Source organism: Molothrus ater, chromosome 1, assembly GCF_012460135.2.
Source record: "Molothrus ater isolate BHLD 08-10-18 breed brown headed cowbird chromosome 1, BPBGC_Mater_1.1, whole genome shotgun sequence".
NCBI classification, from domain to species: Eukaryota; Metazoa; Chordata; class Aves; order Passeriformes; family Icteridae; genus Molothrus; species Molothrus ater.
Genome location: NC_050478.2, coordinates 32,152,013 through 32,177,455, shown reverse-complemented (window position 1 = coordinate 32,177,455; position 25,443 = coordinate 32,152,013). Strand labels below are relative to the sequence as shown.

The window sequence follows — 25,443 nt, the reverse complement described above, 5'->3', positions numbered from 1 at the left end:
TCCAGTAGTTTTCTGCTTATTATGCAGATGTTTCCAGGAAAGAGTAGGGGCTGTATCACAGCTGACTTCTACATGTGGTGTCAGTACCTCTAGGATCTGTGCATTCATCCTCGGGATGAGAAATGTCTATTTACATTTTGTGGGATCAATGTGCCCTGAAGAGCTGACATGCCACTATCATTGTAATCTGTCATCCCCATTATCTCTGGCTTTTGGGCCATCTCAAAAAATGTGAATACTAAGGGAAGGTTTTCAGTGTAGACAGGTGACAGCCAATCTAGTTTCATTAGTTACATAATAAGGATTGCAAAACTTGCTGTAAATGTCTGAAATATAGCACCAAAGTAATGGCTTAACTGGTAAGAATAATCTTCCATTTTGGCAGATGGTTCATGTGCCAAGTTTCAGGCTGATGAGGTTAAAAAAGCCAAGAGAAATGCAAAACTTGAAAATCCCAGCTAATAATGGAAATGTTAAATGACCCTGAATGCCAGCAGTACCACAGCACTCCACAGTAATATACTAAGTAACTTTTATGAATCAGAACCCACAGCATTTTACTCTTTGTTGATTACATTTGGTGTAGATTAATCATAAAATATATGGATTTTTGTTATTTGTAGAAGTGGACTAGAGGGCAAGTTATGTGCATTTATTCTTAATCCAATGTGTTTTTAGAATGATTCTTTTACATCAGAAAATTTACTGGTGTCTTAATTTAGATTTTATTTTCTGATAGTTTGAGGGATTTTATTTTCATTATGCTCTCTGCTTGGCCAGTGTTTTATATTCAAGGTTGGGAGAGGGAGAGAGAAGGAGAGAGGAAGAAAGCCTGACTCTCCAAAGCAAATCATTGATCCTATTGACCCATTTCCCATTTCAAACTATTTATTAAAGAGGTTATAGCTCCTTCATTTTGATTAGTGGGGAAAAATGCCCTCAGAGTGCACTTAGAGAAGATTACCTGCTCAGCTCTGTTTGGTACGTTAGTCCAGTAACTGTTTCATTGCAGAACCTTTGGCATTTCTTGAGGAATTTGTTTTGCTCTTGTCTGTTCATTTAGAGCCCATTTTCTGAAAATGAGGAATTGCAGCAAAGATCTGTGAGGATTTTGGGAATTAACACCTGGGATCTTGCCTTAGAACTAACAAACTTTGACTGGAGCCTCTTCAATGCAATTCACGAGGTAAGAAGCGCCACATCCACTTCCAGGTATATTGCTGTCATGCAGCTTTGCATCACTGTGGTGGATTTTGGAACATTGGTACTCCTGGTGCTTGCCTCAGTGTCATGACAACGTGATTTGGCAGCTCTCAGTAGTGGTCACAGGTCCAAGCATTACCTTGCAGTCCTTGAGACTGAAAAGAATTGTCAGAGGTTTGTAACTTTCCTGTGTTTGGGCATCTCATATGTTCCCTGTATACTTGATGTGTTCTATTGAGATTTGCCTCAAAAGAGTAAAAGACCATGATTATGTTCTAAAAACTTTCTCTGTGAATGTGTTACATATGCAAAATGTCCTATGCACTTGATAATGTTTTAGTAAATATGGGACTCCACAAATAGTTGTCTTTCATATCACTTTAGCCACAGAAGAATTCACAGTTTCAGCAATTCAGATGGTCACATCACTGTCCTTGTTCTTGTTAGGCTGCAGTGAGATGAAGAATACTGGGCATGCTTTATTACATGAGATAATGGTGCACTTCAGAGCTCATTGGGTTGTTTCAATGACTTTGATAGGTTCTGGTTTGGGTTGCTGAGTAAAACACACAGTTAACAGTAGAAAAGCTCTCTTGAAAATACCATTTACTGACAAGCATGTTGGCTTTCTGAGAAAATGAATGTGAAATTGCCTTGCTGTTCACCAGATGCTTTCCTTTTCTTTCATTTTGGGGGTTTTATTCAGTTTAGGCACTTTAAATTTGAAACTGGCCACATTTGGGTTTTTGGTTTTTTTTTTACAGAAATCAAACCCACACCTCTATTGATTAAAAATTGGCTAATACAGAAACAAGTTTGAATAGAAATTTTTCAGATTCTGCAATGGTTCGATATGGTTGATTTTTCTTACTGGAACAGAAGTGATGGAATACAGAAATAGATTGTTTATGTCTTGTACCTGGCTATAGCCAGAAATGGAAGCCTTGGGAATTCTAACAAGAAGAGCATATCTTGCAGGATTTCCAGTCCACCTGCCTTCTGTAATAAGTCTCTAGATTTTGCTAAGCCAAACCTGAACCAGTTGTGATTAGCTCATGGATAATGAAAAAATAACCATTTGTGACCAAACCTTGTTTCAGAAACATAATTTTAAATAATTTACAGTTCATTTCTATTTAAATTGTTTCTATATCCCTACTGATGTTGTCAATGTCTTCCAGCAAGAGCTGATATACTTCACGTTCAGCAGACAGGGCAGTGCTGAAAACACCGAGAATCTCAGTCTTCTGCTTCAAAGATGCAACGAGGTCCAGCTTTGGGTGGCCACCGAGATACTCCTCTGTAGCCAGCTCTGCAAACGTGTGCAGCTAGTGAAAAAGTTCATCAAGATTGCTGCCCAGTAAGTTTCTGGTGTTGCAAAAGAAATTCTTGAATTCACATGGTTTGTTTGGCAAGAAGTAGGTAGAGAGGCAAGGAAGGAAAACTAATTCATCATCCTGTGTTTTGATAGTGTAGTTAGCATTCCTAAATAAAACAGTCCATAGATAACAACAGCAGAGCCTGCTCAAAACTAGCATGGTGGAGTGTGTGCTGCTCAAATCTCCCTTGGGCAGCTTAGCTGCTGTGTCTGGCAGTGCCAGCTGCCACATCCCTGAGGGTGCAGAGATAGCTCCTTCTGAGCTAAGATAACCTGAGGACCGTATGACAGAACTATTCTGGCAGTGCAACAGTCACACAAGACTAGATAGAGAAACCAAAACATTCTGTTATAAACTTGAAAGTCCTACCTCTAGAGAGGAACCTAACTGCAATAAGCTGTTGCCCTCTGTAATCCTCTCTGTAGTACTCTTTCACTTACTGGAGTGGTAGGCTTTTTCATATGCTAGATTTGACAGTCTACTCTTTCACTGTTACTGGGTAGTACTGGATTTATTCTATGTCTTGCGGTAGTATACAAATATATACTATACACAGAGATTTCTTTTCTCTGTAATCACTCTTTGTCTTAGTAACCAAGGGAATGGAGCAATTTAAATATATGCAATCATCCTTCTCACCTCTCTCTCCACTTGTTGGTCTTCTGCAATATTTGAATATGCATGGTTGTGGAAAATGTATAAATTGTTCCCTTCATCAACTGGGCTGATTTAATTTGCAAGGCACTTACATACAGAGGACTGTTCTCCGCTGAAGCAGTGCCTTTAGAGAAATTAATTCTTCTAATCTAATCTAGTGTAACTCATGAATGTGATCGATTTAGTTTGCAAGTTGTGTGGCATCCAGTAATATGTTCATTTTCTGCCCTACCAATGACCAAAAAATGGTTGGTTCCATGTGCCTTGCTTGCACCATTGTAGCATTAATTGCATCCCAAGAAAAGTTTTGTGTCAGTCCTATGTGAATAAGCATATATTTGTTACCAGACTGAAGTGTTGATCCCATTCTGTAAAGTGACAAGCCAAAGTTATGGAGACCAAATACAGTTGTCAGTAGACAGTAGACAGACTCTCCCCGTGTATTGCAGAAGCACCCAGCACTGCAGAATGTAGGTGATGAAATAAGAGAGTGTGTAGTTTCACAAGATTTTTTTTCATCATAAAAGCTGCTTTCTAAATGAACACACCACTGTATCTCATCAGTTCTGGAAGAGTTGATGAGAGAGGAACTGTTAGGGTGGAGGGATGGTGTGCTAAACACACCATGGGTCAAGCCAAGCAGCCCTCCTGTTCTGTTTATGACTAAGGCAGAGACGGAGGGAACTATGAACAGCTCTGGCTGTTCCCTGTTCTCTGCTCACTGGTTCAGCCAGGAATCTTTCTCTGATCAGGAAACCACCAGGACTAAGATTTCATATTCATTATCTGTGTGCTTTGCTGTTGAGGAAAGCATTTTACACAAGTGTGTCAATACATAAAAGGGAGACAGAGTTTTTGGAAAACAAATCCATACACTTCTGTTGATGAGTAGTCTAAAAGACAAGTGGTTCAATAAACAAAATTAATTAGCATGTTTTTAGAAAAAAAAAAAACAAACATCCTGGGGAGTTAAAGAAACAAATCAATGTACGGTTAGAACAAAAAGATGACAACAGCAGCCTTTTTGCTCCCCAAGCAAGCAGTGGCTGGCTGTGAGAGACATCCCTTCTCTGCACAGCTTGCTGTGAGGGGTGGGTCCACCCAACAGACAGTTCATGCAGGCTGCATTGGACACCTTCCTTGTTTTGACCTGAGTTGCCTTTGGGAGCTGCCTGGCTTTCATGATAAAAAGAATCTAAGCAACAAAGTTAGGATTAACTCGAAGACAGCTGAAGTGAAGTGAGAAATACACTGTCTCAAGATAGTACAGAGTGATAAGGGCAGGCTTTATAAAACTTGTAGCAACTTCTGGCCATTTTCCAGGCTAAGGCCTTGGCATGTACTGATGATAAATCCCAGTGAAGCCAGTGGAACTTTAAATTGTCTTAAAAGAGTATTTGCACTCTCACACACAAATGCACACATACATTTGTACAGTCTCCAAAAATCTGCAAGACACAGGGCAATATTTTTGTTTTAAAAGGACTCAGTATTTCAGGATTTCAAGTTTCCTAATGAACTAGAAATAAGCATGGTCTGATTGTATACAGTAAAATGTCAAAAAATAGAGAAATCAAGCAAACTGGGACCTGTACTGGAACCAGTACTAGCTGCAACTGCTTTATAGGCATATGTAAATTGAACACTAACCAGATTTTCAGACAATAAAAATGATGAGGGATTGCAAATGCATTGGAGGGTAGATAGGAAAAAAAAGAATTATCTAAGAAGTCTAGTGGAATGTGCAAACAACAGTAGGATAAGATTTAATTTAGATAGATGCCAAGTAATTCAGCTACAGAATGCTAATACTGAGCTGAAGAAATAAATGCATGATTGTAAAGAACAGCACTGTGACAGAGGTCCTTGGGTGATAATAGATGACAAATTAAAAGAAAGGACAAAATGTGATGCTGTTCCAAATAAATAATTTGCTGTTTGTTTTATGCTTGCATAAGAACATAGAACAGTAATTATATTTCTTCTTCCCTCCCCACTGTCTCACTACATGAGAAAGTAGTGAAGGAAATAAGAGTTAAATATGAGTTAAAATAAATTACAAAGAATTCAATGAAGGATAATAACAATATGGAAAAGCAAATTGCAGGCCACAAGTACAAAGAGAAATTGAAGGAACCTATGTTGTACAATTTACAGAAAAGATGAAAAAGAGGATAAAAATATTTATTATGCAACAGAATAGAGGTCAAGGAATTTTTCTGTATGGTAAAGGACAGCTGGGAGTAACTTGAACATTGAAAAGGGAAAATTACTTTTGACAGCAAAGGGAAAAAATTAACCTGCCAACAACAGGGTTGAAGAGACAGTAGAATGTTTTCTAAAAAACTTCTTAGAGACCCCATCACCTAGACTGCAGGTGGTTATGAGAGGACATTTAATGAGTTCATTATGTGGAAGATGACTGTATGTTAGTGCTGAGGGTTGAAATGAGACTCAGTAACCTAGGATACGTGTGCATTCCATTTATTGCTGATTCTGAGTACAAAAAAATCATATTTTCATTCCTTAGCTGTAAAGCCCAAAGAAATCTGAATTCATTCTTTGCAATTGTTATGGGTCTCAACACTGCATCTGTCAGCCGGCTGTCTCAGACCTGGGAGGTAAGACACATCTTTATATCTTTCAGACACTGTCAAAACCATTTTGCACAAAAGCTGTATACTGGTGAATTACCTTTTCTTTCTGATTAATATTTTTTCATGCTGAAGTCAAACATGGAGGGAATGTTGGTGGAGAAAATTCTTTGTGACCTGAAACCTTAGATACGCAGGTATTAAAAAAAAAACACTTAAATGTCTCCTTCCAGAGTTTTAAATAAGAACAAAGCATGGAGATCTTATCCCCTTAAAACAAAATAAATTATTCTAGGATTTTAAGTAGATATCAGAACAGAAAGTCTTACAAAGGTGGCTCCAAACAAGCAATACCTTATTCTGGAATAATTTAATTAAAAAGCTGAAACAACAAAGTAGAAATAAACCGTCTTTAGTTGTCTTTCATCAGGTTTTTTTTTTGCAGCTGCTCATCTTGAACAACGAAGTTAGGAAATGAGGCATGAATAAGGAGCATACTGGGGAACAGAGATTATTTGCTTAAAAAGCTACTGGCTGCTACCGAGAGTATGAGTGTGTTTAAAGAAGGGTCCCACTGGGATCTGTATTTCTGTTGTGATTTTTTTGTTTCCATCCAAATGGCATCCATGTTGAGTTACAGTATCTGCAAGTTTACTGTATCTGCTGATGAACCAAATACTGGGGAAGGAGTAATTGAGCAGGGTGGGTTGAAGTCTTATCCCTCCTTCATGCCCTTAACAGCACAGGGGGGCAGGACTCCAAAAATACCAATCTGTAATACAGACAGACAGAGAAGGGCTGTGATCTCCTGCCTTGGAGATATGCTTGAGCACCAACAGCTGGGACCAGAGGGTCACTAGAGACTTACAAACCTGTCTGACACTGTCCAGAGCAAAGTCTGCCCCCACAGCTGGAACCACACATATGGAAACATCGCTTGTATGTCTGAGGCTTTGACACACACAGAAACAAGGACAGTGATTGTTTACAGGGACTCAGATATGCAAGGAACAGCTGACTTAAATAAGAGATAAAGTAAAAGTTTTAGAAAAACTACATACCTGAGGACAAGGATACAGACACCTTGCCTCTATCTCTAAAACGCCTCTCTGGGGAGCATTTGCCCTGGCCTCCTGCTAAGTTGCCTTCATTCCATTTCTCTGGGCTTTGGTAGAGAGTGGGAGAGACCAAGTATGGTCTGAAAGGCAATGATACAGATCTCTCCTGCACAGAGCCACGCAGAACTCTGCTCTGTGCTGAGGCCTCTGGAGATCATGCGCTGCCGCTGGACTTCTCTCAGGAAGAGCAGAATGTGTTGCTTGTCGGAACAAAGAGTGCCTCTGCATATGTACCGCTGTAAATATGTCACGTTTCTGTGTGTAAAATATTTATCAAGTCACATCCCTTCTTTTTTTTTTATTTGTAAAACTTCATTGCACTGGAAGTTTGAAAAGCAGAAGGTTATTTGCATTAGTAATGTGACTTCTAGAAAGTAGAGCAATGTTTTTAAATTAATTATAATTGCTTACACATGTAAATGAAACAACCTAAATTTAAGCAGCCATTTATACTAAATCATATTGGCTCTGCACTTGATTTCTTAAACAAGTAGTATGCTCCCAAGTATATTCTTTTTTTCCTACAGTATCCAGTGTTTTAATAGGCCTTGCTTTCCTCGATTTAAGATAGAAAAAAAATGCAATTGCCATTCCATGTTCAATCATTTTAGCATTTTAATTGTACACATCCACTTAATCTAATTGTTCTAAATCTCTTTTCTCTTGGTAATGTCACTGTGGCTGTTAGGATCTAAGGACAAAGACAAGACAGGATTTGTACTAAGAGGGGATCTCTTTTACTAGACTAACTACTATGGCTGGAAAAAATAGACAGGCTTTAAGGTCCACACACCATCCTTCAAGTCTGAAATACCAGCATGAAAATTTAAATTGCAAACAATTGCTTTGAATGTAGTGATGTGAATCCATTAAAGCATCTTAGAGACAAAGAAAGTGGATGCTTGTGGAGTAGAGCAGGTATTGACACGAAGGGCAAGACAGTAGTTTGTGCCTGGGCTCCCTTAGAAAGTCTTTTATGCACCTCTCTGTGGGATTAGGAGCAGAAACCAGAGACAGAGTAATCATTTTATTAAGGAAATGTCTCACTTTGGCACCAGTATGTGCCAGTGTTAACCCTGATCAGCACTAGCAGGATGTATAAAACAGCACTGAGTGTGAGACCTGTTAATTTCTAGAACCTGTGTTTTGGGGCAAGATTGATTACAACGAATGATTTAACATGGATGTGATCAGTTTCTGAATTCTCAGCCTGTGTTACTGCATCTAGCTTGATATGGATGTTTAGTCATGGAAGCTGGGGAAGAAAGTAAAGCCAACAACTGCTGCTAGCAAGCAGTTTCCATGCAAGAAGGATGCAGGTCCCCAAGATGAGGCTGCAGGGCCCAGTTTCTTGCTGGCATTGCACTGAACATGGTCTGTAATGAGGGCCCTGGGAGCTGAGGAGCTGGGGTTAAGTGCCTGTTGGTGCTTTCAGCAGGCACTTCACCCAGAGCAGTGTCATGGAAAAAAGTGCCTCAGCATTTTTCTGCCTAAATCAAATTCTCTCTTTTTTTTTTTTTTTTTTCCTCTCTGTTTTCCAACACTTCAGAAAATTCCTGGGAAGTTCAAGAAACTTTTCACTGAACTTGAAAGTTTGACGGTAAGTATGATGTTGGCAGCAGAAGAACATTGCTAGATTTACCTGCCTTCCTTCTTCCTAATTTGTTTGGAGTCTGCCTGTTATTGTCTGGAGTTGGACTTGTCATGTCAGATCTGTGATTTGCTGAAGGCCACGTGGCTCTCCAGAGCTCCAGGGTGGTCTGCAAACATGAAAGGGAGAGAGGCTTTGTGCCTGACAGAGGGAGGAAGGGCAGAGAGAGGCAAATGCAGTTTCACCAGCATCAATTTGGGAGCTGTTCTTTTTCCCTGGTAGCTAATCTACCTTTATCTGAAGCAATATGCTGCAGATCAGGAGAAAAAGAGACCAGCTCAAGTTTGAAAAAACAAATGTCAAAATCTGAGGCTTGAGGGTCTTTGTCAGCATTATCAAAGCAGAATAAACAAATGTTTCCTCTGGCTGTCACGGAAGTGGGTGCATGGTACAGGAACAGGAGATCCAGCCTTTACCAGCTGTCATGCTTCTGTGCTTGGAGTTCATTATAAATGAATGTGTTTTAAAGATTCTGCGTGAGCTGGAGTTTACATTGGAAATTGAGATGACTTTTTGAATTGCCTACACAGTGCCACAGAAACATGCTTCCTTATTTTCTTTGAAAGTCTCCAGCATGCTCCATGGATTTTTAAGCAGTTTTTGTTGGGATTTTTTGTTGCTGTTTGGTGATGTTTGTTTTGGCTTTTTTAAAGAAGTTAATCAGCAATACATTCAGAGATACATTTTGTGCTATATAGCAAGGGATTTTGCTAATAGAAATTTGTGGGGAAATTCAGAGCAGGGGAAATTCAGAGCAGTTCAAGTGAATCTATTCTGCAGTTTCCTCTCAATTTAGCACTGCTTCATCTAGAGGAACATAATTGTTTTTGTTCCTTTCACTGTTTACGTTCTTGTTCAGTTTAGCATGTCAGCTGGCTTAGAAAACCTTTAGCTACCTTGCATCCCAAAGAAACCTTTTATATCTAAATCATGTTCAGATCATAAGCCTGTAATGGATTTAGAATTGCTCTTTTTATAGCCTATTGATTTTTCTGTCTATTACTCAAATGGTTTTGTAGGATCCTTCTCTGAATCACAAAGCTTACAGAGATGCATTCAAGAAAATGAAATCTCCGAAAATCCCCTTCATGCCCTTACTTCTGAAAGGTAATGTTAAAGCTTGGCTGCTCTTCACTGTTGTTAATTAAAATAAGTGATTTTAACCACCTTCTGTGAGGTGATTTTTCCTTTGGATGCTCTTAAGATGAGTATGTGACAGATATAATGGTATTGACAAGGTAGCACTTGGTCTGGATAATAAACAACTCCCTTTTAAGACAGTGGGAAGATCCCAATTTTCATACAGGTCTTAAAACTTCATGGTGTCCTGTCAAGTGTGGATGGAGCTGTGTGCTCTTGCTTTGGCCACATGCCCTTCAGTGGAGAAGTGTGGCCCTGCAGGCCCCTGAGCCAGTGGCCATGGTCATACTGCTGCTCTGAGGCGCCTGCTGGGAGATGCCTCCCTGCTTTGCTGGGATGATCCTGCCCTGGTGCCAGCCTGAAAGCAGAACCTGCCCTGTCTGTCTGTCCTTAGAGGAGGGGATTTCCAAGTCTCCTATAGGTCTAAAAGAGATAAGGAAAATCTTACTACCTAAAATAATTTTTTTTAAAAAATGGTCTTAAAATAAAGTACAGCTACTTGCTAATGCAGTGAGCTGGGCAGCTAATTAAATGGCAAGTATTTCAAATATTCCATTGTCTTAGAGTCATTAATTATTAATTGCCCAGTCTTTGAACATGGCAAATTCATTTGTTTATTCCTGTATTCTGAAAGTGTTCTCTTTAGGCTGTTTATTCCAACCTGCTGCTGTGAAATGTTTGAAGGCAGTTCTCCAGATCAGCTGGTGACAGTTTGGGAGCCACCAGACACTTCCCCTCTTTGCACACATCAAAGGAGTTTGCATTAATTCAGATGGATACAATTATCAAGGCTTCAAAATCAATATTTTTAAAGTGTTCTGAAGTATGTCTTGCCTGCAAACAAAAGCAGCAGACACAAGTCACTTGTAGCAATGCTGTTTGCACAGCATTACAATTTGGTGTGTAAGAACGTGCACCTAAACAGCATTTTTATCTTTAACTTGAATTGGAGATAGCAAGAAGACTTTGAAATTAATGCAGTAATGTCCTTCAATACAATGGTCCATAAGGAGATGCTGCCAAGGTTGCTAATTCCCAAAGTGTTGCACAGTGCAATGGAATTTATTCCATATCAAGCATACTTGTATTAAGGTCATTTCCAAGACCAGTAAAATAGGAATGGGTAACACAGAAATCATTAATAACTCAGCAAATTGGTGTGTTTCATCAAAATAGGAACAAAAGTAGTTTCAATTAAAAGAAGGAAAAAATCTTAAATTATGAAAAATAACTTCAGAGTGTCCTTTTAAAAGTTAATTAAATTTAAATGCAGAGCTCTCACAGCACACAGACACAGCTTTTGAAAATCAGGCAGATTTTTCAAATGTGTAATAAAATACTGTCATATACCCTTATAACCTAGTTCAGATGCAATTTTCTGCTCCACTGAATTTATCTAGACTCTTAGTTGCTGGCTGCAAAGCAAATTTCTGTTCCTTCTGCCCTCAGAGATACACACATTCCTGTCAATGACTTAAAAAGCTGTGTGAAAATTTCTGCTTCCAGTATAGGTTTTTCATTAGAAGTGATGGACAGTGTTTAACTGCACTGATACAGACACAAGCACTGCCCGTGTCCTTTCTGTGTCCCTCTCCCTGGGTGCCCCAAGCAGCCCAGCAGAGGAGGTGCAGAGGGTCGTGCTCCCTCCTTTCCCTCTGCTTTTTAGGATGCAGCCCGGGGGTAGGGGAGGTGCTGGAGGTTTTGGCAGCATGTGCTGTGCTTTCTGCATGTCCAGGCTGGCATCCTGTCTGTCCCAGCCCAGCCACCCTAGGGGCACAGGGCCTCTCCATCACCCCCCAGGAGAGTCCCAGCCAGCCCCGGGTTTCCAGCAGCATTTGAAGCCGTTTAGCATTTCAATTCCAAGCAATTACAAAATGCCCCTCAGGCACAGAGTGAGCCTTTGAAACCCAAGGAAATAAATCAACTTGGCTGTTTTGAGAGAGGGTGAAGGTAGAACTGGATGGGGGGCGGTGAGTGACAAAGCTTCTCTGCAGGTTTCCTCTCCTGAAATCCCCCAAAACCCTGGGTCCATGTGGGTATCAGAGGGTGTGTCCTAGAGGTGAGGACAGGAGAAATGCTGAGGGGCACAGTTTGACTGCTGGGCTGGAGGCTGACACCTCTGCTGGGAGGGACTCTTGTCCCATTCACTGTGTGCTGTTCTCCCGCTGGCATCCACAGCTGGGACTGTTAAGGAGTAATGCTATTGAGGTGCCATCTCATTCCTCCAGCATCTTCTGCTCATGGATCTCCTGGGTACCCTCACACTCAGGAGAGCTGGTCAGGGCGGTGGTGCTCCTGCCAGTGATGTCAGTAACCTGGAGGGTGTACTATTGAAGTCAGAGCCTCCACTCCCACAGGGAATCTATTCATACTCTTGGTACTTTATGTCCAAGATAGGTCTCACTTCTGACCTAATATGCATTAGAAAAACAGAGAAAATGGCCTTGAGCTACTGTTTTAATTGTATCCTAACTTGGCAACATTTATTTTGCTTGATATTCCCTCCCTCCAGTTCATTACACTGTGTTCAGTTGTCTTCCTGGAGCCAAATATAGACCTTTTCCTTTTCCTCTGACCTTTTTCTTGCCTTTGCAAATTCCCTCCAACAACACTACACAAAAGTGTTTTTCCCTAGGCATGATGCTTATTTCAAGCTTTGTACTTTGTACTTTGGTGTCTTGTGTTTAACCTCTCTGGCTGTCCACTGCTGGGGACTTGAGTGAGGACTTCACAGTCATTGTCCCACAGAGGGAGATGAAGGGGTGCCAGAGCCATCTCCAGCACCTGGTGGCTCTGCCCCTGTGGAGCTCTGGGCTCAGGGACAGACCTGTCCCAGCCTGGGCCATGCAGGGCCATCCCTCTGGGTGCCCTCCCCTGCTCCCAGCCATCTTCTGTATATTATGCATCCCAGAGGTAGCACAGATCAGATTTAATAAGAATTCCTTGCCCCCACTTAAAATACTCTTCTGTTAACAATGTGTAAATATTGTTGTTATCTAATAATCTCTGCATGTCATCATTAGGCCCGGCTTTTGTTTCACTCTTACAAGATATTGTGTGAATCCTTAATGGGATACTTTCCTTTTTTTTTTCTTTTTCTGTTGCTGTTTAGTAATTTTATTTATTTGCATTAAAAAAGAGGTTGTGAATAGTAATTATCTTTCTTTCTTTTTTCCAGATGTAACATTCATCCATGAAGGAAATAAAACGTTTCTGGATAACCTTGTTAATTTTGAAAAGCTGGTAAGCTAATTTTATCCTTCCTGTTTTTCAAAACATTCATGTTCTCTTCTTCCCTTTGCTTTCCTTATCTTGTAAGACTGTAAGGTTTTCTACTGGCTGAACCAGGAGGAAATAATCAGGGGTATAGAAAAGAGCAAGCAGGATGAAACGGCCAAGTCTCTATCCCCTTCCCTTTTCCTCTGCTCCTCTCTCTTCTCCTTCCTTTCTCCTCTACTTCTGTGTAAAATGGCTGAACCAATAATGGCCATCATCACTGCTACAGAGTCTGCTCTTCATTTATACTCAGCGAGATCAATTCCTTTGCATCACCTGCTTCGTATGAGTTAAGTTCTCCTGCTTCAGCTTTCTCTGAACTATGTTTCCTTTTTGTTTTTCCCCCCAGGTTTCTCTAGTTTATCACCTGCAAGTGATATTGTAATTTTAGGGATCTTAAATGAAAGTTAAAGTTTTTGATCTATGTTTAATGAAGAAGAAAATAATGCCTGAAATACGAATTAAACTGACTGTAAATATCACTATTGTAGCTTTTATGCATAAGGGCAGTTGATGATGTATTTTTGGCCACATTCACTCTAGGCATCATATGGTATCTACTTTGGCATGGTATTACTGAGAGAGATTTGAGTTGCCTAATTTGTGTTGGTTTTTGGTGGTTTGGTTTTTGTTGTTGCTTTGTGGTTGGTTGGTTTTGTTCAGTTTGGGGGTTTTTCTTTGGTAACATTTTCATGAACTTGGTCTGTTCAACCTAGAGAAGAGCTCAGTGCAGTCTAGAGCTTCCTCCTGAGGGGAAGAGGAGAGGCAGGCACTGATGTCTTCTCTGTGGAGACCAGTGACAGGACTCAAGGAATGGCCTGAAGTTGTGTCAGGGGAGGTTTAGGTTGGATATCAGGAAAAGGTTCTTCACCCAGAGATTGTTTGGGCACTGGAACAGGCTCCCAGGCTCCCACATGGAGGTGGTCATGGCACCAGCCTGACAGAGTTCAAGAAGAGTTTGGACAATGCTCTCAGGCACATGGTGTGATTAATGGGCATGGTGCTGTGCAGGGCCAGGAACTGGACTCCATGATCCTTGTGGATTCCTTCCAGCTCAGCTTATTCTATGATTCTATGGCACTAAAAGCCAAAGTCTATACATCTGAACAGTGGTGGAGTAGAGAAGCTTGGATTTTTTTTTTCCTTGGCCTATAGTATTTGACCAAGAAACCAAAATGTTCTTTGCAATTGTCCAGGTATGCCACGGAACTCTTATTGCAGATGGCTCTGGTTGGTGAATTGTGCCCAACTATTTTCTCCATGTGTTTACACTTGTTTGGGAATGAAGGCACAAGCATGGAGTTATTAGTGAACCAGATGTTGAACTTATTTTCACATTCTATCATAATATAGGTTGTCTTTCAACTTGCAAGCAGATGTAGGCTCTGACTTTTGAACCTGAGCTCCTTTTTTTCATGTTTTCTGTTTGATTTCTGTACCTTTTCTTGTTGCAGAGTTTACAAGAATACTAATTTGCATTTAATGAAAGGTTTTCTTGTTCCAAGTCCATTAACTGTTTGACCTTTAGGTGTTTTCATAAAACTCATTAGCATGTTCTTCTTCATTGCCTCTTGGAAGTACATCCAATTAACATGTAAATTAAACTAGCCCTTGATGCACCATAATTGTTATTAAAATCCCTCCACTGGCCCATATATTTATTTAGTGAATATGCAGAATCTAATTCTTGTCCAGTCTTAGCAGGCTGTGTTTGTTTGTTTGTTTGTTGTGTAATCGTGTATATGTTTAATGCATGCTGGGCTTCCTGGGTAAGAATCCCTTTCCTTTCAGTCTCCATTGTGTTTCCAGAGGCAGTGGGAGCTTTGCTAATTGACTTCAGTGAGCCAGGATCTCACCTTTTCCATTCAAATGGATAATGGGCATTCTAAATGGCAAGGGGGGAGAGGCTGAGGTGATGGTTGTGGGGTGAGAGTTGTTCTGATTGACACTTCCTCCAAATTATCATTCAGATCACGCTCTCAGAAACATGCTGTCTCATGCAGCCCTGTACATATGAATGCAGGCAATAGTGCAAGCTTAGGAAGTGGGGGCTTAGGAGAGATTTAAACATCAGTGTAGTGGAAACTCAGGCTGCACACTGGTATTACCCTGGCTCAGTTGGATTTAGTCAGTGGCCACGAACTCACGGGATGCATTACACGTGATCACCTATTCATCAGTCCATGTTTCTTTTCTAATTATAAGGGCTTTGTCCTGAAGAACAATGTCCTCCTCGGTGTTCTGTACTGAACACTGAAGTGCTGAGCACTTTCTGGCCTTAGCTGAGAAAAATTAGGATTGACATTGATTCCTGCTCGATTTGGATCAAGCCACTGAACCTCACCTGCAAATTTGCTGTTGCAGAAAAAGAAGAAAAGAATTATTCTACCATAGCAGATTACTGCTTTGGGGAAGGAACTTACTGTCATAAATTACTAGAATTTCCACTTATGAATTTCAAAGCAAAGATGGTTTCTTGTGTCTCCATTTGGATCACTATTTTGAAATATTTCATTTCTACATTAAACATCTCACCTGAAGGAGGACTTGTCAGTCTGAACCATTATTTTTTCCAACTGTATTAATTTCTTTTATTAAAGATCCTTCTCCCTAAAATCCCTGCTTCTCTTATATTCTTAGAACTCAGCAATCCTACCATGACTGGATTTGATTTGACATGAAATTATAGCAGTGGATACAAAGTTAATTCAAAATGTAAAGAAGGAAATTTGCAAAGAGACGAAAAGAAGTGATCTGTTGTTTTAGGAATGTTACCTAGCTTTAGCAAAGGTGAAGGGGTTGCAGTGGTTTATTTAACTGCATTTTGTGTAAAATCTAGTCTATTATAGTGTTAGATCAATATTTGGTATTATAACTACTTCTTCAACCAAATCTGAAGGTATAAATGAAAATATAGCCTTACATGGTCACATCTCAAGGAATTTCCATGGTATTTTCTTAGCTGTTTCACTAAAACGTGGCTTCTTCAGGTTTTTCTCTCCAGCCTTCAGCTATGTCTGAGCAATGACATGTCTTAGCCACACTTGAACAAACTCTATTACAGGTCAATGGCCATTACCATTTTTGATAACACCCGCTTACCTAGAGCCTTCAGCTGTAAGGACTGTGTACTGCAGCTGTGTAGAAGAACCTGTGTGTTCTTAACCCACCCCCCCAAATATCTGTGCAACCCCAAGCCTGAGGCTCTGCTGTCCTCGGTGAAAAAAGTGCTAATGATCCCGGGTGGGCTGAAAAGCCACCAGCAATATGTGTCACTTATCACACTAACAAGTATTCAAGCACCCGTTTAAGCAGACAGGAGATAACATTTGCTTTGCAGATACATTGGCTGTAATGCTTCTGCATTACTTTTGGGTCCCAGAGAATTGAAACCAGAGAGAAATTCATAATTAGGATACTAAAGCCAGAGGATTTGCAATTCTGCTTTAAATGTTGCACAAAGAGGTTCTTCCCTCACCAGAGCATCACCTACAGAAGCCAGTCCTGGGATGAGCCCTCACAGTGACTGACTACAAAGGAGAGACAGCAAAGAGTTACAGTATGTGTGATGTGTGGGTTTTTCTGACTTGTAAAATCCAAATGCAGAGAGTGTTGGCTGGGAAACATCACAGCAGCAGCACTGGTGGAAGTTTCAGTACTGCCAGTACTCACATTATTGATCGTGAAATCTAGATCATCTCATTAGAACTTCATTATAATCAGTGCAAGGACATCAGCACAAGAGATTGTGTAATTTCATGGCAAATGAAGCACAGCGGGTAACAAGAAAAATTATTTTGATTTACTGATGAAAGAAATATGAAGTTTCCACTAAATGTGCTCTCATGATAAGCTTTTCTGTGGAGGAGCCTTGTAAGCCACTCCCAGGATGTTGAGAGATGAGCTTTTCTGCATCATTCTGGTCTTAAACATACTCTGCTCAAGACAGTTAATCCTCTCCACCTCTAATAATTTTTGAGGGACATGTAAAATGAGTATCAGCTGTTTGCATGAGCTTTCAGACATTGCTAACTGCAATTTGCTTCCATTACTTACTAGATTTGAAGAGGAATTGCCTCAGAAATAGTAAAATTTTTTAAAAGTAATCGCTTAAGAACTTTATGGGTAGTATCTTGTGAAAATAAGCTCCCTCTACTGATTTGTAGTGAATAAGTGAATAAAATTTGTAGTGAATTTTTGTATAAATTGATGACTTGAGCCTGAATGAGAAACCGAATTTAACCCTTTTGTTTCCTCCGCCTAATGTAAGTGAACATCCAATATCCCTGTAAGCACCTCTTTTGTTAAAATAGCATACCTACAGGACAGTTTCACTTGGTACATACCTGTGGAGGTGTCAGGGTGTTTGCTCTGCAGCATTTGGGCTGTGGGCTCTTTTATTTTGTGCTGGTTAGGCTGAGAGAACAGCCTGGCTGAGAGTGGTGCCTGAGTGTGGTGGTATTACACAAGTGTACACTAAGGGATGCAATCAGTGCCACAAAGAGGCTTACAGTCCAATTATACAAATGTGGAGACAGAAGGAGAGGCTGCAGACTACACAGTATCTTAGATAATGCACTAAAGCTGTGTTTGAACACCAAAGCACTCACCCAGTCCACAGGCCTTCCTTTCTGTAGGTTTTCGGTTTAATAAAAGTTGCTGTAAGAAAAATGAGCAATTGCTTGTTTATTTTTCATTACCACTTTCCATAGGTTCCTAGGGAGTTGCTCTCATTTAATCTGTGTTATATCAATTAGACATCTGACTAACCCTGTTTCATCAAATAGTATCACTAAGATAAAGAGCAAAGATTCTCCTGCTGTCTTCATTTTCTACCTTACCACAGTTGCTTTTTGCTGTTCAGTGTAGGGCAAGGAGATTTTTCAGGCTTTTCTGATGATGGAATCTGTCCCAGGTCTTTGCACTCATGTTTATTATTTTGTCTTTGCAGCACATGATTGCAGATACTGTTCGGTCATTGAGACATTGCAGAAATAACCAATTTGGTGAGTAGACAAAATTTCCTATTTATTTTGCCTTTGTACATCCTTGACGGTTTGTTGAGTTTTTGGTTTGGTGTTTTTTCCCCCTGTTTTCTTTCCAGTTGCTCAGGTTTACTACAGAATGTGGTCAAAACCTATTTAACCAATGGGCAAGAGAAGGCATCATTTTTGGAAGATCAACACAGCAAAAACCACAGTTTTTGCTTTAGTTTACAAAATGTTTCTAGGAACAGCTTCCAAATTTTAGTAAATTACTTTCCTGCAAAAATTGCCATCTCTTCAAAACCCTGTGTAAGATCTGTGCCAGCTGCATGCAGTAATGGAGGCCCCTGGTATAGGCTGCTGTTTCTGCCTTTCCCAGCTATCAAGGAGTTAGTTCAGTCTCCTGCCAGTCTGAGTGTTTTGGGAAGGAATTCACAGCTGCCTTGGCTTCCAGCAGCTAAAGGATGGAACTCATCCCCACAGCTTCTCACTCAGCTCTTCACCAAGAGCAATTGTTTGTTTGCCTGGGCTTCTTAAGGACATTTCACAAAACTGTACAAGTCTTGTAGGTATGAAGATCCAGTGGGTTTTGTGAAAGTGGCTGAGTAGGAAGAAATGAGGGGGTTGTTTCCTCTTCTAGGCGAAGCTGCAAATATAGCTGTGCCTGCTTTAGACACTGGAGGATCAATGCTGGAGGCAAGGATTGCGAGTGCCTCAGCTGCACAGAGACTTTTTTTGTTGCTTTTTTAAAAATATTTTTTTTGTTGTTGTTTCTGCCTTATTAGTCACTAGAGAATCCAACCCTGAGGGACCATGCCAGAAAACTTCAGCTCTCTTTGTTCTGCTGCTTACAGAGGAGAAACCTTGCTCTTCTCCTTCTCAGCGTTCTTATTCTCTGCAGAGATGTTGAATACAGGAAGGGGACAGAAGAACTCCTTTAGGAAGCAGTTAGTTTTTAAGCCAAACCCACTAAACATGTCGTTTATTGAGGGCACTAAAACCTCTTTTTCAAAGAGAAGTCCAGAACTGTGCTGCAGCCTTGGGGAAAATAGAGTTGAATGATAACTTTTTTCCACTGACTTTTCAGCAGCTGTCAGCATTGACTCCAACAGAAAGAACAATAATCATAATTTTAATTATAAATACAGGTACCTTGGAGAATAATAGGTACTTTTAAAAGTTCTGTTAAACATTTGCTCTATAGAATTACCACATGTATATACAGTATTACCTTTAAACAATGGCTGCTCAGTATTATGGTTCTTGTGTAATTTTTCTAAAAAGACATATATAAAATATATATATATATATAAATATATATATGTATATATGTATGTAAGAGACAAAGCAGGGCAGAAGGAGCAAGATGTGCCTTCTTTTAATTCAGATACAGAAGGAAATATTGATTAATCCAAACCATGCCTCTTTAAATTAAAATGTCTCCTATTTGGCTTTATGAAAAGTAACATTGTTTCCTTTCAGTGATGTGAGGGGTTTTTTGCTCTTTTTCCTGCACATCTTTCATTTCGTTTTTGCCTTTTTTATTTTTCCAAGTGATTTTGTAAGTCTTGCAGCATAAATCCAAGGTTAATACCTGAGATTTATCATATAATCTGGTAGTTTGAAGTAGGCAATTGTTATTTTATTTTAGTGCAGACTTGATTTATTGTGAAGCTGGCATTTAAAAAGCAGCTTATACAGACATCCCTGTAGGCACTTTTTTTTCCCTAAAATTCGTTTAGGCATGAAATGAATTCACTGAATATTTATTGAGACTTTATGGACAGTTTCTTTTTCTAGTGGGCTTATTTTGCTCTCAGGAATGTGAATCTTTCTACTGCATCAATTCCCAGATTGGCCTAAGAGCAGCAGGCATCTCACTGTAGGAAGAAATTCAAACAAAACTAAGCAAGGAATATTATTATTGTTTATGAACTGTATCATGTATATTAAGCTTGCAGGTCAAAGTGTTTCTGGATTAGAAACTGGTTAGGTTCCAAGTAAAACTGAAATGCCTGTCTAAAGCAAACATTTATATCCTAAATCCTGAAAACAAATAATAGCATTTCCAAAGTGAGGAAGAACAGCCTGAGAAAACAACATAATTCAAGCTTTTGTTATTTGAGGTGTTAATGAGAAATACAAATGTTTTTCACTATGTTCAGCACAGCTGCTGGGATCCTGTTCCCTCAGAACAGAAAGGTCAGCTCTGTATCCTGACAGAAATTTATCACATCATCCTGTTCTCTCCAACACTGCTCAAGTGAGATGGCTGCTCTGCAAGAGCTCTTTAGAGCAGCTGCCCAGGAGCCCCACCAGCAGCCACACACAGAACGGGCTGCATTCACATCCCCTGTGACCCACACAGCACCACAGAGAGGTCTTCAGAAACAAGGGATTGGTGATTCCTGGAAACTTGCTCATATAGCTAGAGAGTGTGGAGAAAAGGGTGATAATGAAACAAAGGAGAGGGAAGAAGTGTATGAGTTAAGCTGATTGGTTCAAGGTGTTTTGAAAGGTTTTTTTTTTCAGTTTATGGTAGTATTGAGGACATGGACATGAATGGAGCTTTCCAACTTTGCTCGCCTGCCAGAAGTTAGCAATGTTGCTTTCTCTGCCTGTCTTGAAGGATCTTGGGCTTGGCTTTATTTTATCTGTCTCTGCTGGTACCAGCCATGCTGGATGGTTTCACAGGCAGGGAGGTCCCACATGCCCATTTTGAGCATAAAGCTTGTACCAGAGAACAACTGCTATTCAGGCCACCTTTCAGATTGTCTGTTACACAGCTAATTCCTCTTGCTGCATAAACTCCCATGAAATGGCAGCATGACTTTTGTCCCTGTTACTAGATCAGAAATCAAAAGCCTAACAGATCAAAACACAGGGGTCTGTCAGAGCAGCTTTGAAGAGGTTTCATATCCATCTGCTGCGTTGTCACCTTTCACTGGCTCTGAAGAAAATCATCCAGGGCCTGCTGTCTTGTGGACTGTGTTAAAATTTTTAAAAGTTGCAGGCTGGGTTGCCCACCCCTGCTCAAGGTCCCTTTGTGCTGCCAGAGCAGCACAGAGGAAACCTTGAACCACCCTTACAGGGGGTGGACTGCCTGTACTGCCAGCAGAATTAAATCTTCCTTTTGGGAAGAGTCAGCTTCTTGCTGTCCTCATGTCCCCCTCCTTTATGCATGCTGGCTGCCCAGAATTGCCTATATTTTTTTTTCTTCTCCCCTGCTCTCTATCTAGCTGTTACCTCATTCATTGCACTTGAGCAGCAAGTCCTTTGGGTTACTGGCTGTCTTTCCTGTGGCTGTCTAGCACCTGGCAAGTGGCACAGCAGTGACTTTGTGACAGAGGACACAGAAGCAGCAGGAAAGGCACAGCTTTCTGATCCATCCCCTTTCTCCTGTCTTGCAGGCAATGAAGTTCCTTCGAAAGAGCATCACGAGCTGAAGCCATACGTCCACCACCTGCATGTCATCGACAACCAGCAAGCTCTGTTTGAGCTCTCGCACAGGATAGAGCCGCGAGTGTGAGCGTGCACAGCTTCATGTAACCTTGTAACTGCAGCACTTTGAATTAAGTGAATGTTTATGCCAAGCATGTTGCTTCCCTATATGAGAACGGTTTACTGAGTTTTATCAGTAGCTCACACAACATGCGCAGGAAAATCAGGCAAGAGCCAGCAAAGGAGCTGCTCGCAGAATTGCAGGGCAAGCTTGGTGCCGTTCCTGCTGCTCACCGGGACCTGAGGCAGCAGAGCAGTGCCCTTTGAGCTCAGGAGCTTGGTTTCTGTGAAAATATTGTTTGGTCCTGTGTAGCTTTCAATGCAGATTCTGCCAGTATTAGAAAGAAAGGAATCATCGTGTCACAGCAGCAAAACATTTCAGCAAGCAACATGCCGCAAGGGGGTTGATTCCCAGTTCACCACAGTATGTACCTCACTAATTCAAGGCTGCCAAAGTATTGTTGCCAAAAATAATGTGCAATCTGTGCAGCTCCCATGAGTCCACTGGAGCATAGTATTTGAGATGTGTGAGCAACCTAGGACAGAAATATAACAAGGCAGTGCAACCAGATGAAACTCAAGAGTGCGTTGTGATGTGGAGGTCAGCAGTAAACAGTTCACTCTGTTATGGCTCCTTTAGGAATATGCTTTATAAAACACACTGTAGGAGCCAATCCACTTCTGTTGCAATTTATGGACACAACTGTTTGTATACTGAAAACATAGTATTTTCTTCCTTTTCAGTTATCTCAGATTTAGCACTGGCTCCTGCAGTTAATGTGTTATAACTTTTTATTGCAGGAACTTTGTTTTCTGCTTGGATTACAGCTTTTTTTCTATCTATTCACAGGCAAATGCCTAGATCCATCTACATTTCTAATTCGCCCCATCGGAAATACCATTTCAGGAAGTAAAATTTCACCTAACTTGCACATGCTTCTAGTTTTTAAAGAGCAGAAAGGTGCCCCTTACAGGGTACCAGTGTAATTACTTGCAGACACGCCAGGCTCTCAGCATCAGAGTGCCTTTATTGCTTTTGTCCCTTTCACAGCCCTCCCCATGACAATTCTCGTGTAGTTAAAAGTACTGCATCTGGGCCTGTGCTGAGGCAACATTTCTAAAGTAATGTCTACAGCTGACCTACATCTCAAGCACCATGATCACCTGGTTTCCAGTGCTAAGGAGTTGCCCTGAGATGATCCAGTGAATGCCACAGGAATGTGCAGAGGGTGTTCCTTGGCATGTCTTTGTGCACTGACTCACTCACAGTGAAGGTCTCTTTACAGAGCAGGGAGGATACATTGCATTGCTTGCCCATCTCTGTTGTATGTTTTCCACATGAGGAAGACTTCCAAGAAAATGCTCCTTTACTAAAATGTGGGAATACTGAAGTAGCATGCTCTTCATAATTGTGTTGTCTCTGGTTTAAAGGGATTTTAAAAAAAAAGCAGCTTTAACAAGTAGTCTGTGGGGGAATCTGTAGAATGCATTCAGTTTTCCCATCTGTGAAATATTGTATAGATCTATTGTAAAGGAAACAGATGTTTCAGAAATGTATTTGCTTGTACTTTGTTATTATCAAATACTATATGATTTTTTTTTAAGAAAAAAGAAATTTCTTTTTACCCAGTAAAAAGAAAAAAAAATAAACTCTTGCTGGCCATGGAGTAAAAATTTCCTATGTTCTTCTGTAGATGTGACTGCACATATTGTAAATAACTTTTTTGTGCAAACAGACCAAAACTGTTCAAATGAAGATACTAGCTGTGGTGGGCTCCTTTCTGCAGTGTAAGAACAAAAACCAGATACAATTTGCTGCTTGTGTTTCTGCAGTTCTTCCTAGTGCTACAGCACTTAGAATTCCCAACATAGCTGCATTACCTGGATTCTTTCCTGGGTTTTGAGCTCCCTCTTGTGAATTTTTTTTTTACTGTGGCATTATTTTTAGGAACCTGTATGTAGACCAGCCTGCATGCTTCAGCTTGTATGGTGTAACACTCTAGTCCACAAAGTTGTTCTGGAAATCTGTGGGAGAGGGAGCATTCAGAGGTATTCAGGGTGAGAAGGTGGGGCTGTTTCTCAGTTCACTGCATTTGGCTCTGTGATAGTTTTGGTAGCTACTGTGGATGAAGCAGCAGCTGAGTTGGAGAAGAATAAAAGACAAGAAAATGAAAGAAGGAAAGAAAAAAAAAAATGAAAAAGAAGAAAGATGACTCTGTGCTGAGGGTTTGATTGGAAAGCCTGATAGACTTACCTGGAATGCTCCTCACTCTGCCAACTCCAAATGAAGTAAAGGATGGGTTAACTCATCCCAATAGGCTTTGAGCCAGCTGAGGTGTTGGCTTTCTGCACATCTGTAATTTCACACTAAATCAGGTGTTGTCTACCACTTGCAGCTGGCATAAAATCAGTCTGAAGGCACACAGCCAGCATTAACCTTGTTATCTCTGCTGTGACTAATAAGACAACTTGTCACAGCTTTGCAAACTACTTTTGTAGTGGCCTGTATAACTCAGATTTAAGTTTCAGGTGTGAGGATCCAACATGGCTGCATCAATTAAGTGTTGAGAATTGGGCCTTAGAACTGTTACTATAAAGGAAAAGTAAATAGCCCAAACCTATAGCTTATATGTCTCATTAAAAAAAGGCCCTTCTATGTCTTCATTCCACTGGTGAAGTATTGCAGAGCCTTTGCTGCAGACTGGCAAGCAGTTTGAAGATGTGGAAGTTAGGAGGAGAACTAGAAGTAAACCCTGTATTAGGGAAGGGCGACACCATACACCTCTCCCAGGGTCCAGCACTGGTGATATTGTGTGATTTTTTTACATCCTTCAGTAGTGCAATTAGGTTATGTGGTATAAAATCTATAAATCTTGTAAGTTCCATTTATCACAATCACATCTGGGGTTAAATACTCTGCATACTCTTTTTTTTTAGTACCTAAGAGGAGTAATTAGATAGAACAAAGGAAAGAGCTGTGTCACTTTGTACCCTCTTTAACATGGGATTTTGTGGCAACAAATTTAGATGTTTTGCTAACACAGCTTTTTGATTCCAACATCATCTTAAATAGCAATAAATTTCATTTGCATAGCAGTGGCAAAAGAAAGGGTGTTATCAGAAATAAGACCTGTGTTGCTGTAAAAATTACAAAGAAAGATGTAAATACTAAACATTTTAGCAGAGTAATATTTATTTGCATAGCCTATTTATTGTCATCTTATACACTGTTAAAGACTGGGATGAAGTCAATGAGGTAAGAACACCTGCCTGTTCCCTCTTGAGTGCCATAACGGTGTCAGCTTGCATTAAAAGTAATAAAACAGAAACCCCCAAATCAAGGTATTTACCTAACTTCTCAGGGACTACAGCTAGTAGTTATCCACCATCATGAGACCTGGTATGTATGAAATAATCTGATTTACCAGAATCAATGTTGCCAATGTTTTCCTTTGCATATTTCATGCTTGTTTGCCTCTGTACATATTATTGTGTCGTGTATTTATGAGCGCTAGTAAGCAATAATTTATATGTCAAAATGGCCAAGCAATACAAGGTTAAAACTTGTAGAAGCAACTGTTATGTTTATCTTGCATTTTCCAGTGTTTTTTAATATTGCTTTTCAAAATATAAAAACTACCTAAATTAAGTCTGAGCTCTGTGCCTTTATACCTACCAAACATACTTATTGTTCCAATGTGTAATATTTTACCTCCAGTCCTCCAGTTCCACAGAGCCTCACTGCATTTGTGAGATGGATGCAGGCTCACACAGGGGCTCAGGAGCCTGACCCCTTTCAGAGCTGCTCATCTGTCTCTGGTCAGTGGGACTTGCTGGTACCAATGTTTCAAAAGCAGGAATGGTGTTAATGGAGCCTCAGCTGTGCCCTGTCATCACAGCTCAGCCAAAGAGGGGCCTCGAACCACCATGAGAAGTCCC

The 25,443-nt window shown here is 40.4% G+C and overlaps 1 protein-coding gene across 1 annotated transcript in view; it reads left to right on the top strand.

Moving 5' to 3' along the window:
- The window catches only part of RAPGEF5 (Rap guanine nucleotide exchange factor 5), a 157,552-nt gene extending 132,399 nt beyond the window's left edge, over positions 1-25,153 (top strand). Inside the window, 8 exon segments of the mRNA XM_036400876.2 lie at positions 1,064-1,186; positions 2,385-2,563; positions 5,770-5,860; positions 8,501-8,551; positions 9,622-9,709; positions 12,921-12,985; positions 17,970-18,024; positions 21,414-25,153. Coding sequence (XP_036256769.1) covers positions 1,064-1,186; positions 2,385-2,563; positions 5,770-5,860; positions 8,501-8,551; positions 9,622-9,709; positions 12,921-12,985; positions 17,970-18,024; positions 21,414-21,532 — 771 coding nt within the window. The 3' untranslated portion in view covers positions 21,533-25,153.
- The last annotated feature ends 290 nt before the right edge of the window (positions 25,154-25,443 follow it).